The 12,576-nt window shown below is 58.7% G+C and overlaps 1 protein-coding gene across 1 annotated transcript; it reads right to left on the reverse strand.

Annotated features, from left to right (window-relative positions):
• Positions 1–750: 750 nt before the first annotated feature.
• Positions 751–12,298, reverse strand: LOC119106137 (tubulin alpha-2/alpha-4 chain). Its single transcript, XM_037229735.1, has 4 exons — positions 12,237–12,298; positions 4,118–4,340; positions 3,059–3,223; positions 751–2,175 (listed from the first exon to the last, which is right to left on the reverse strand). Exons 1-4 carry the CDS (start codon positions 12,237–12,239, stop codon positions 1,217–1,219), a joined length of 1,350 nt encoding a protein of 449 aa, XP_037085630.1. The 5' UTR covers positions 12,240–12,298; the 3' UTR covers positions 751–1,216.
• Positions 12,299–12,576: the final 278 nt, after the last annotated feature.

Genomic DNA, 12,576 nt, shown 5'->3' on the forward strand with positions numbered 1-12,576 from the left:
TAGGTTTGGAGGCTCCCTTCGTGAATCGCAAGCATCCTGTTCTGGATTACGAGATCCCTCTATGCATTTGGAGGCCCTTTGAAGGGATATGAGGCCCTGTTTTATGTTAGTGAGACACCGCTGGATAATAAGAGGGCCCCATTCTGGATGTTTTAACTGCTAACACTTATGTACTTGGATGTGATGTATGCAGCCGTTTGGTAAGGGGGCGCATGCTCTCGGTACCCCTTCCCCTTGAATATCACACTGTGCAGGAGGCCCCTGTGAGGAGACCCCATTTGTCCAGGAGGCCCCTGGAAAATTGTGCCTCCATCTCAAAATCCGTAGCGCGGTCCCTGTGCGGGGCTATGGGTAGAATCGGGAAAAATCGAAGTACAAAGGGTCAGTGGGAATAAAAGTCGACAAGGATTGAAGCAGCTGAAGAAAAACTTTGAATATGAAAGCATCCGAAGAACACAAAAACAGAGGCAAAAGTCGATAGCGATAGATGTTGAATCGAGAAAAAGTCTACAACCAAAAAAACTGACACGGATAACAGCCGAAGGACAAAAGTCAGAAGAGGTTAAGTCGGCAGCGATTATGCAGATTTGATTAAACAGTTGACAGCGATTATGAAATCATCTGAATCGTCGTCCATACTTGTAATAATCATCATCATAATCGTCGTCCATCCTTGTGGTTCAACCACAACAACCGCCGGTGTAACCACCGAACACAGCGGTTACACCAGCGGAAACGAGGAAGAGCGGCGAAGACCTTCGCAATGTATTCAAGACGTAATCTCAAGAGACAAGGAATGAGTGACGCGTTCCACTTGGCTTTGCTTGAAGCTGAGCACGTCTGTCCGGTCTACCAATGCAGAAAACCGAGCACGTCTGTTCGGTCTACCAATACAGAAAACCATCAGGGGGCGCGGCGGTGCTCACACCACACGGACCCACGACACGTGATCGTCAGGCCAGACGTGCTGGGCACGGCATCATTTCACAGGCAGTTAGTGGTTCCCCAGCCACTCCCCTCTGAGGTCTGGCAAGGCTCTCGGTCGGAGATCGCGGCTTCACACACAGGCTTCGACACGAAAGGCTGTAAAAACATTGTCAGTAAGCTGGACTGATTATCGAGGATCACAGACCGGCAAGGTCGGGGACAACCGAAAAGCAATCGAGCACGCATGCGCACAAGCCGTAGGTTGAGGGAAGAGAGAGGCGAGGGGCGACTAGTACTCCTCACCCTCTCCCTCCCCTTCCACCGAGTCGACTCCCACCTCCTCATAGTCCTTCTCCAGGGCGGCCAGATCCTCGCGCGCCTCGGAGAACTCGCCCTCCTCCATGCCCTCGCCGACGTACCAGTGCACAAAGGCGCGCTTGGCGTACATCAGGTCGAACTTGTGGTCGAGTCTGGCCCAGGCCTCGGCGATGGCGGTGGTGTTGGAGAGCATGCAGACGGCGCGCTGCACCTTGGCCAGGTCGCCGCCGGGCACCACTGTCGGCGGCTGGTAGTTGATGCCCACCTTGAAGCCGGTCGGACACCAGTCGACGAACTGGATGCTGCGCTTGGTCTTGATGGCGGCGATGGCGGCGTTGACATCCTTGGGCACGACGTCGCCGCGGTACAGCATGCAGCAGGCCATGTATTTGCCGTGGCGCGGGTCACACTTGACCATCTGGTTGGCCGGCTCGAAGCAGGCGTTGGTGATCTCGCTCACAGACAGCTGCTCATGGTAGGCCTTCTCGGCCGAGATGACCGGCGCGTAGGTGGCCAGCGGAAAGTGGATGCGCGGGTACGGCACCAGGTTCGTCTGGAACTCGGTCAGGTCGACGTTGAGGGCGCCGTCGAAGCGGAGCGAGGCGGTGATGGAGGAGACGATCTGGCCGATCAGCCGGTTCAGATTGGTGTAGGTCGGACGCTCGATGTCCAGGTTGCGGCGGCAGATGTCGTAGATGGCCTCGTTGTCGACCATGAAGGCGCAGTCCGAGTGCTCCAGCGTGGTGTGCGTGGTCAGGATGGAGTTGTAGGGCTCGACCACGGCCGTGGCCACCTGCGGCGCCGGGTAGATGGCGAACTCGAGCTTCGACTTCTTGCCGTAGTCGACGCTGAGCCGCTCCATCAGCAGCGAGGTGAAGCCGGAGCCGGTGCCGCCGCCGAACGAGTGGAAAATCAGGAACCCCTGTAGACCTGAAACAATTCGTCAGGTCATCTGCACATCTTTCGTGAAAAGTTCTGCCGTTGTGGTTCTCAGATAGCGGAACAATGAGCTGTTGCAAAAATAGCCTTGAAAAACTTACAGGACATGCGCCGCACAATGGGTGGACGTTAACTACAGGCCCTCACGGGCTGAATAAAGCCACGCCTATTCATAGACAATGGACAATGGGCTGGGTTCGTTAGCGACCTAAAGAAAATAGCTCTGATGGTACAGGTGTTTGAAGACACTTAAAAACATGTCAAGCACATGCTCCTGAAATGTTACAACAAATCATTGATCGTGCTTGATTTCGTCATAGTACCTGACTTGATATCCCATTTGACACAACCAAGGCAAAACCATCCAAGTTAGCTGTAATTCGCTTAGGATGTTTTCTTTCATAATTCAGAGGTCATGCGTCGCAAATGTCAGCCGATGAGTAAGAGGTGGGTGGGTGGATACTGATTAGAAATGGTGGCGAGCACCTCCCCGTGAAGTAAATCCCACTTTAATGCCAATGGTGACTCAGCGGAGATGAGTTCGGTCATCGATACGGACGTTGTCATGATCAGTGGATTACATCACCACTGCCACCACCATCACCACCACCGTCATCATCATCATCATCATCGTCGTCATCATCATCATCATCAGCATCAACAACAACAACATTACCACCACCACCACCACCACCATCATCATCATCATCAGCAGCATCACCATCACCACCACCACTACCAACACGAGCGCCAGAAGAAGCATTAAGATGATATCCACGACTACCCGAAAGCGACCCGATAGTCCTTGATTCTCTTGAGCGCCCTCGCCGACACGCGCAGAACACGAGACCTCTGCCGAATCGAGCTGCCTCACCCGTGCACTGGTCCGCCAGCTTCCTGATCCGGTCGAGCACGATGTCCACGATCTCCTTGCCGATGGTGTAGTGACCTCGCGCATAGTTGTTGGCCGCGTCTTCCTTGCCCGTGATGAGCTGTTCTGGGTGGAAGAGCTGGCGGTAGGTTCCCGTTCTGACCTCGTCTGAGGAGCAAGGTGGTCAGCCGGTTAAGTGGTGGCGTTGCAGGCATAAATACTCGGTATATCTTGGGTGCCTTGAGTGACTAGCATTATGCATTTGTAGTAACCTGTTCGCATGCCTCGGAAGAACTTAATTATAAAGTGCGATGGTTTGTATCACACCACAACACCGCTCCTCGCGCCCGGTTTCGGCGGCAACCGACGTGGCTATATGGTGGCATTGAAGCGGGTGAACGAGAAAGCTTTACGTGATCGATCGCAGCACCAGACTTGTGACGGGTGAATTACGGTGGAAAAGTATTGTTCCGGCTGGCGTGCCATCCCACAGATTCAGTGTGACCTGCGCTCTGCGCCTGGCTGGGGGGTCGGTCTGTAACCCCCCACAGGCTGGAACGCGCACCGGCCGCCTCGTCGTCACAGTCTGACGGCGGTGCATCGACCAAACACCGCCACGGCGTCTGAACCGTGCAGCGGGACCCGGAGCCCGATGACGGACGGGGTGGCCGGCCGCGGGCGTCTCGCTCTGCTGACCGTGGCGGACCGGGCCTGCGGCGACATCACCGCGCCGCCGCGGCCAGCCTGAACAGGCGCGCTCGCCGCCGCCGCCCGCCAAGGCCAGACGTGGGGCGGTCGCCGACGGCGGAGCGGTGACGTGGCAATGCGTCGCACTGACACGGGGCAGGACGTGGCAATGCGTCGTACTGTATGGAGGCAAGAGCATGCAGGCTTTTGGTTTCCGGCAGGTCAGCCCCGCACATGTTACGAGCCCGGAAAAGGATGCGTGTCCGCCCAGCCGAGACTCTGTTTTAGTTGTTCCCGGTCCCGATCGCGAGCGCTCTGCATGCCTTCCGCCACAGGTCGCGACGTACCCCACACCCTCCTCGACCTCTCACGTACCGACCACGCTGGGCTCCAGGTCGACGAACACGGCGCGCGGCACGTGCTTGCCAGCGCCCGTCTCGGCGAAGAAGGTGTTGAAGCTGTCGTCGCCGCCGCCGATGGTCTTGTCCGAGGGCATCTGGCCGTCCGGCTGGATGCCATGCTCCAGACAGTAGAGCTCCCAGCAGGCGTTGCCCATCTGGCAACCCGCCTGCCCCAGGTGGATCGAGATGCACTCGCGCTGCCGGCAGGGTTGCCAGGTTAGGTCCCGTTTGTACGCAGAAAGCAGCAGACAAAGGGTTGAAAGACGGTGAAACCCACACCCTCAAAAAGACAGTTCCGAATTCGAAATTGTCGACATTCCGAACGAATCAGCTTTCGTGCATAAAATTATTATCGTGGCCTGTCACAAAGCGGTCCGATTTATGAGGTAACATTCTCGGTTTTGTGGACAAATAGCGCTGCAGGATCTGTATCGTACCACGTAACGCCACGACAGCGCCACCGGAGGTAAACCTTTCGTTAATAGTCTGAGAAATATGACGCTTTAAGTAAAATATGACGTTAAATATGGCGCTTTATGTGGGAATCCAGACTATTCGGACCCATCCGGCCTCGGAAACACAGCATGTCCCACTCGCTTTGGGACGAGACCACGGGTAGGCCTTTTGTACTAACTTGACAGCACTGTCACCGTTTTGGGAAAAAGTACGGTGTTGCTGAGAACAAACTTGTGTTCAGTAATGTCTTTGAGTTAGCTGTCTAATAAGCATAAATACGTGAAGTTACCGGCAGTGAGACGGGAGCTCTAAAAACACTGAGGGGAATGGTACGCGGTTTGATCCAGTTATCGTCAAGGAGTTCCGACAAAACAATATCAAATATTGTCAAACTTGAGTATGCCTGCCCTCTCCCTTCCCGCATTCTTGCGCGGTAATATTTGATCAATGCTTCTGTTGACTAAGTGTTGGTGTTGTTGTCAACACCACACCAGCACCGGTGTGACGCTGTGCCTTGGTCAGGTCTGTGCGCTGGGGCCCGGCCCCGCGCGGGCCGGTATTGACCCCTCGCTGGTTGATCAATGTCGCCAGGAGTTAGGCGGTCGTCCGGCCTGCCGCGTGTGTGGCGGCCGCCGCGCGACAACCTCGACCTCTAACGACATGTTTGCACCTCCGGTGGCGTGCCCGCAGACGTTAGACTGAGGCCACGCTGTGCCTGGGGAACTCGACAGAAGCGCACGGCAGGAACACCTCTGGACAGCACAGGTCACGACAGAGACAGCTCTGGACAGTACAGGTCACGACAGGGGCAGCTCTGGAGAGCACAGGTCACGACAGGGGAAGCTCTGGAGAGCACAGGTCACGACATGATTAGATCCGGAGAGCACAGGTCACGACAGGATCAGATCCGGGCCTCGTCGCCGGGTGGCCAGGAGCCGTCGCCCGGAGGCAAGCACGCCAAGTCTGTCCCCCTGAGCGGAAAATGGATACAGACAGAAAACCGGAGGAGAGGTGGCGCGTTCTGCGCACTTATGCGTCCAAATGCAATAGTAATTCAGTTCAGACAGGTTTGAGTTGAATGACAGCTTTTCGGAACTGCTGTCATGCGCAGCCAGAATCGGGACCAGCGGGCGCCACGCGTTTCATGGCGCGGTGCCGCTGCCCGCCGCGCGCCGGCCTGATTAGGATCCGGAGCAACCCCAACCGCCTACCGGACACCTGGCCGGCGGGCGGTCAGCTGTTCAGCCGCCCAGCTGCCCGGCCGGCGGGCGGCGGGCGGCGGAAGTCACGTGGTATCGGCGTGAGCGGGGACCGCCGCGCGCCGCCGACGCCAACCCGGGAGAACAGATGGGCGGCGGCGGCGGGAGGTGAGACCGGGGTCACAGGCTGCCCCGAGAGCGAGATGGCCGCGTCGATTGTGGACATCGGCGCCTTGCTGCAGAAGTGAGCGCCGTGCGTGGCAAACTGGTGTAATGCATGCCCTGTGGGTTGATAAATGGATGGAAAGGGAAGAGAGCTCTTTGAATGATGCAGGCAACGGCAGAGGGTCAGAAACAAAGACAGCCAGACAGAGAGACAGAGAGACGGAGAGACAGAGCGACAGGGAGACAGACGAACAGACAGGCAGGCAGACGGGCAGGCAAACAGGCAGACGGACAGAGATCGTGTATTTGAACTTGCAGATTCGTCGTAGCATACACGATCAAATCGCAGCTATATCCAGTTTTGCCAACCTCATCCCCGTAGCTACTCTCTGCGTAACGCAAGTTATTTGTTGCCTTTGTCAAGGCGGCCGACAGCAGCAGACCCAACTTACGTTTCAGTCACCCGAGCCTGCCATAATTCCAGATTGCGCGGGAAAATGTGGATTCGCTACGATTTTGATCATTGCGATCATTGAACAGCTGAATACCGCTGCCACCGGACGAGATTCGGCTGATATTGAACACCAGATGGCCAGCAGGCGGCCACCTGCGGAGTTCTGAACCAGAGAGACATAACATTCCACAGGCATTGCAGGATCATTCTCGCGCCCGTACGCCCGGGATGTGTCTCGTCACCATGGAAACGCAGCGGTTGCCACCAACACATCCCGCAGCGGTCGATAGTGCGCCCGTTGGACAGCCGAAGATTACCGACATTGAACCCCCACGTGGCTGGGTGGGGCGGCGCTCCCCAGCCACGAGCCGGCCGTGCGGCTTCGTGAGACGACAGCCAGCTAACGGCGGCTTTCCAAAGGGCGAGTGCGCGACTGTTGCAAACGTATGAATTCTATGTATGTGATGGGATTGGTCTCATGACCACTGCCTGCTTTGGTATTTTTAATTTATTTCGTATTTTCAGTTGGCCCTTCCGGGTGCAGCTCCTGTTCAGTGACCGAGCGAAGAGCACGGCTCCGCGGCATACGCGGGCTTTAACGAAGAAGGGGTAGGTAAGTCCAGATGCGGCCGCTGGCATTGCGACAGGTCGCTGGAGTCCGCATGAATTTCGGTAAGGTGACACGCGATGCAGACATTCTCCTGTAACCTGCTCACATCCTAATCCTGTCCAGAAAGCTCGTCGGGCCAGTCTGTCACCTGGCAACGGTCCCTGTCACAGGGGGCCTTAAGTTTGCACTAAAACGGGAACCCTTACCACGCTCAAATCTACTGGAATTCTGCCCGAAGCTTTGTAACCCCTTTAACCACGTAACAGTACACAACAGCGATGTTTCGAGCGAAAGAGCTGATAAATTAGATAGCAATCACTGCTGTCTGACCACCGGAGCTCATCACTTCCTGCTCCCTTGGCAAGGACCAGCAGCGATGCATGTGCGCGCCAGGGTTTGTTGGCGGCTGCCGTGGGCGGACGGCCAGGCCCACGGACCCGCACTCAAGCCTGCAACATTGCCGGGAGACTGGCGCAGCAGCTTCACACGGCGGCGGCCGCAGGCGGCACAGCTTCCGGTGCCGAGCCGCTGAGGAGCGACGGCCACACGGCCGACACCATTACCGCGGGACGGCCATTACCGCGGGACACACATTACCGCGGGACGCCCATTACCGCGGGACGGCCGTTACCGCGGTACACCCATTACCGCGGGACGGCCATTACCGCGGGACGCCCATTACCGCGGGACGCCCATTACCGCGGGACGCCCATTACCGCGGGACGGCCGTTACCGCGGGACGGCCGTTACCGCGGGACGGCCGTTACCGCGGGACGCCCATTACCGCGGGACGGCCGTTACCGCGGGACGCCCATTACTGCGGGACAGGCGTTACTACCGCCGTGCACCGGAAACGCAACGGGACTGTGCGCGGAGACCGCGGCGGGACGGAGACACGGGGACTGCAGGAGAGGGGGAGACGGGGACCGGGGCAGGGCGGAGACCGCGGCGGGACGGAGACACGGGGACTGCAGGAGAGGGGGAGACGGGGACCGGGGCGGGGCGGAGACAGTGGCGGGACGGAGACGCAGGGACCGCAGGCGCGAGGGAGACGACGGGGGGGGGGGCGGGGCGGAGACAGTGGCAGGACGGAGACGCAGGGACCGCAGGCGCGAGGGAGACGACGGGGGGGGGGGGCGGAGACAGTGGCGGGACGGAGACGGAGGGACCGAAGGCACGAGGGAGACGACGAGGGGGGGGGGGGTGGGACGGAAACAGTGGCGGGATGGAGACGGAGGGACTGCAGCCGCGAGGGAGACGACGGGGGGGGGGGGCGAGACCGCGCCCGCGATCGCAGTGGCGCGGGGAGTGGGAGGTGGACGGGGTCAGGGGCCCGGACTGCCGCTGGGATGAAGGCAAAGACCGGGGCAGGAGCCCGGACAGGGACGATACGAGGAGCCGGGGCAGTGACAGGGTCCGAAGCTCGGACACAGCCTGGGTCGCAACCAGGGCCGGGACCGGGACCGGGACCCAGACGGGAATCGTGGTGGGGAGCGGCCAGGACATTGAAGTCGCCGCAACCATCACTTTAAAGGGAGCATAACACCTTTTTTGTACCCCACTTGTTGCTAGATCAGATGCGCTCCATTTGATCTTTTGGTTCAGTTTAATCCGATCGGTAACACCAGTCTTCTCGAGATCCTCCTGAATACATTATAATTTCGATTTGAAGTAGCCGCTCAAGCACAGGAAATATCATTGGACTCCCTGTTCACCACAAAGGAAGTCATACATTTCATCTGTCTTGCTTTTTCCAATGTGTGCTCTATAATGCTTGCAACAAACTAATTCGTCATAATGATTGTGTACTAAATGCTAAGAAAGCTCGAAAAAAAACTTTGCACAGAAAAAACGTGCGAACATGGAGTTATCTTCCCTGGAATTCCGCCTGTGTAAAAAGCTATATCATGGCTTTGATCTCTCCCCTGTGCCATTTACCACACTGGCTCTTTTCGAAGTGCACTTTGGCTTTGGGAAACGAGGGCATCACATGGTCTATAGTGAAGCACTGGTTCAAACTACAACCAATGCGCTTCTCAGTAACTGGCCCTTGCCGCACACCGTGCCAATCACGAACGTCTTACCAGAGCTTTTTTAAAAATGTGTCCCGAAGTTGAGACACTCCCATTAACAAGGACCGCTTCGTGCTGACGGACGGGGATTGGGACAGAAATCGAATGCCGGACCAGGAGTGCGAGGGTCAACAGGGTCACGAAGTGGGTGGCAAACTCAGGGTTACTAGGTCCTACGAACAGACCATACGGCGATCTCAGACTGCCGTCAGGGCTCGACAAAGATCCAGGACAATGGGTGGGTAACGCCGTCTGGCGGCTGTGGCAGTGGTTATCACTGTTTTCAATGCCACTGTCACAGTTTTAGGGTGTGTGCCCTTCGCAAGATGCTGTTCTCGGTGGCTTAGACAAACGGGGTCAGGTCAGTGTTTTCTTCCCTTGCCCTTGACCGCAGTCCGCAGTTGTCGGAGCAGCTAACCAGACTAGAACGGAATGACTAGACCGGAATGGACTAGGCCGTATGAGCGAGCTGATGGCGTCCGTGTGACCATGCAGCCATGCAGGCCATATGATCGAGCGAGCTGGGTCCGCACCAATGATGATGACGATGATGATGATTGGCGGCCTTCAGGCGTCTCGGCTTCAAAGGCTATTTCACACGCCGCCCGCTGCGTCCGTACCAGTCAACCGCTACATATAGCTACGGCGACCCGAGTCGGGGTGAATAGAAACGGATAACGGACCAGCGCATCACCGCACAGCAAGGCAGCGTCGTGGAACGCGAGTCTGGCGGCTAATGGGACTGAGAGGGAGACCCGGAATGGCACGGCGAGACACCGAGCGAGAGACATGGAACGACAGGGCACCACATGGCGCGAGAGAGAACAGGGCCGACAGGGCACCGCATGGCGCGAGGGGGACCAGGACCGACAGGGCACCACATGGCGCGAGGGGGACCAGGACCGACAGGGCACCGCATGGCGCGAGGGGGACCAGGACCGACAGGGCACCACATGGCGCGAGAGAGAACAGGGCCGACAGGGCACCGCATGGCGCGAGGGGGACCAGGACCGACAGGGCACCGCATGGCGCGAGGGGGACCAGGACCGACAGGGCACCACATGGCGCGAGAGGAAACAGGGCCGACAGGGCACCGCATGGCGCGAGAGGGACCAGGACCGACAGGGCGGGGCATGGAAAGAGGGATACCTGTGCAGACATGTGACGAGACATCACAGGCCACCAGGATGGATGTGCGTTGGTTGAGCAACCCGTCAGACAGTTGACGCCGATCACCGAGGTGTGGATTCAGGGTTGTGGCTTTGGAGAGGACGCGGCCCGAGCCAAACCCTGCGCTCCGAGAGATAGTGCTGGATGACATCATCGAGGTAAGCATGCAATGACGGAGATACGGTGTCTGGTGGCGATATTACGTTCAGAACCGCTGGCAAAGATCAGTCACGCTTCGCGCTCCACGCCACGCATGTGCGGACATTGCTTGAATGCGTGCACAGGACCAATAATCGTCCGCTTGGAAATTTCTGAAACTTGATCCATTGTTGACGTCAGAGGCACTTTCTCGTGGAGAGGTTCTCAAAACAACGAGTGATTTCAAGGACAAAGGCATCGATCACCGCCACCGGAACCTTTTGCGGCCTGCGGGAGCCGCCGTCCCGCAAGCGCAGCGTAAACACGGCACGGAGGGCCGCCGCGTGGGAACAGCGCAGTGCAGACGGTGCCACGCTTCAAACCGATTGGCTGTCAGGGTGCCAGTTTACAAGGAGCGATACGCGTTCAGCCAGCTCGAAGCGACCGGCCGCCAGTAGTTACAGAGGACTTAAACATGGGTAAACCCGTGGCGCGAAAGTTTTAATCGCGGCGATTGAACAAAATACCACACCTTCGTCACTGAGGGCTTAAAGATGAAGAGGCGCTTTGCGGGCGTTACGCATGCCAGCAAATTTCGTCGCTCAAATTTGCGGCAACGTGCAAAGAGAATCGGCACTTCAACCGGGGTACGACAACAGCCAGTGTTTCAGCGAATGGACAGCAACGCGAAGCTTCCGTCGCTGGCCGGAGGTCAAGCGTCACCAAACACGGCCGTTGAGTCATCGACACCGAAGCCACCGTCCAGCCGCGCTCCATCCGCCGCATGCCGACAGTTGCCGCGGGCAAACACCCCCGAAAACACGGAAAAACGCCACGCGACCCCGGCACGCCGCGACCCGCCGCGTGGCGCGGCCCGTGACCCCGCTGACGGGCGGCGCGGGCCCGCGCCCGTGACCCTGCGGACCCGCGGGGCGGTGCGTCTGGCGGCGCGCGATCGATATCAGGGCGTGCCCTCAGCGGACACCGGGCAGAGCTGGGCTCCCGGCAGGCAGCGGACACCGGCCAGAGCTGGGCTCCCGACAGGCAGCGGACACCGGCCAGAGCTGGGCTCGCAGCAGGCATCGGACACCGGCCAGAGCCGGGCTCCCGGCAGGCAGGGGACACCGGGCAGAGCCGGGCTCCCGACAGGCAGCGGACACCGGCCAGAGCCGGGCTGCCGGCAGGCAGGGCGGCGCAGGGCGGGTCGGGGCCGCCGCAGACGGCGGGCCTGCCCGAGGCGTCCGTCTTAACACGCGGCGGCTGGCGCAGGGGTACGCACCGGTGGCTTACCGACACGGAACAACCTCGGAGGACGGCGCAGGATACGTGGCCCCGTAACAGCGTCGAACTCAGTTCCCAGAAGGAGGCGACTACGCCAACGAAACGTCCAACACGAGTACGCGCCTGGCTGACTCGGAACGCCGCCGGGTTGGAGCCGAGTCGGTCTGACCTACCTAGGCCCCCCTGGATCCTTCAGCGGTGTCACGCCCAGGGCGTCTCGTCCGTGGAGCAGTGCATCATAGCCGTCCCATCATCCGTGCGCGCTAGATAGTACTGACGCAGGGCTATCAAACGACCACAGAAAAAGTGCCTGCCATTTAAGTATCAGTCAGGCAGGTAATGACTATCGCATTCACAGCATTAAGCGTGGGCAGCAATGCGTGTGCCTTATGGAAAACCAGTGCCCAAACACTGGTGTCCTGTACAGGCTGTAGCTCATCGTCGTTGTTTGTTTAGCCGATCGCGCGATTTCGCCGGGGTCACGTGATCCTCGCTCTAGCCTCCATCCCACGGTAAGCTCCATGACCTGCGCCGAGTGATCCACTCACCATTGTCTCTGCTGTGGTGTTCTCTGCCGGCCTGCACGGACCCCGTTCCTGCGCGCGTGCGTTTGAACCGCCGGCAAAGCCCTCCGCCCTTATAGCCTCGGATGACGTCACCCGTAGTGGGCGGGGCCAGCGGCCGCCGGCCGGCGAGCCTGGCGCCGCCTATGGAAGAAAGTTCGAGACTGGTAACTCCGACAGCAATCGGTGGCGTTGGGCGCCAGTGTCCAATGACCTTCACAAACTGCGTGAAGGGCCTTGAACACCACACTTCCACAGCGAACCAGCAGCCAGAGCGGACTCGGCTATCTGGAGCCGTCGGGGACCATACTCCCGAAAATGACGA

Source organism: Pollicipes pollicipes, unplaced genomic scaffold, assembly GCF_011947565.3.
Source record: "Pollicipes pollicipes isolate AB1234 unplaced genomic scaffold, Ppol_2.1 Scaffold_6138;HRSCAF=7277_pilon_pilon_pilon, whole genome shotgun sequence".
Lineage (NCBI taxonomy): Eukaryota > Metazoa > Arthropoda > Thecostraca > Pollicipedomorpha > Pollicipedidae > Pollicipes > Pollicipes pollicipes.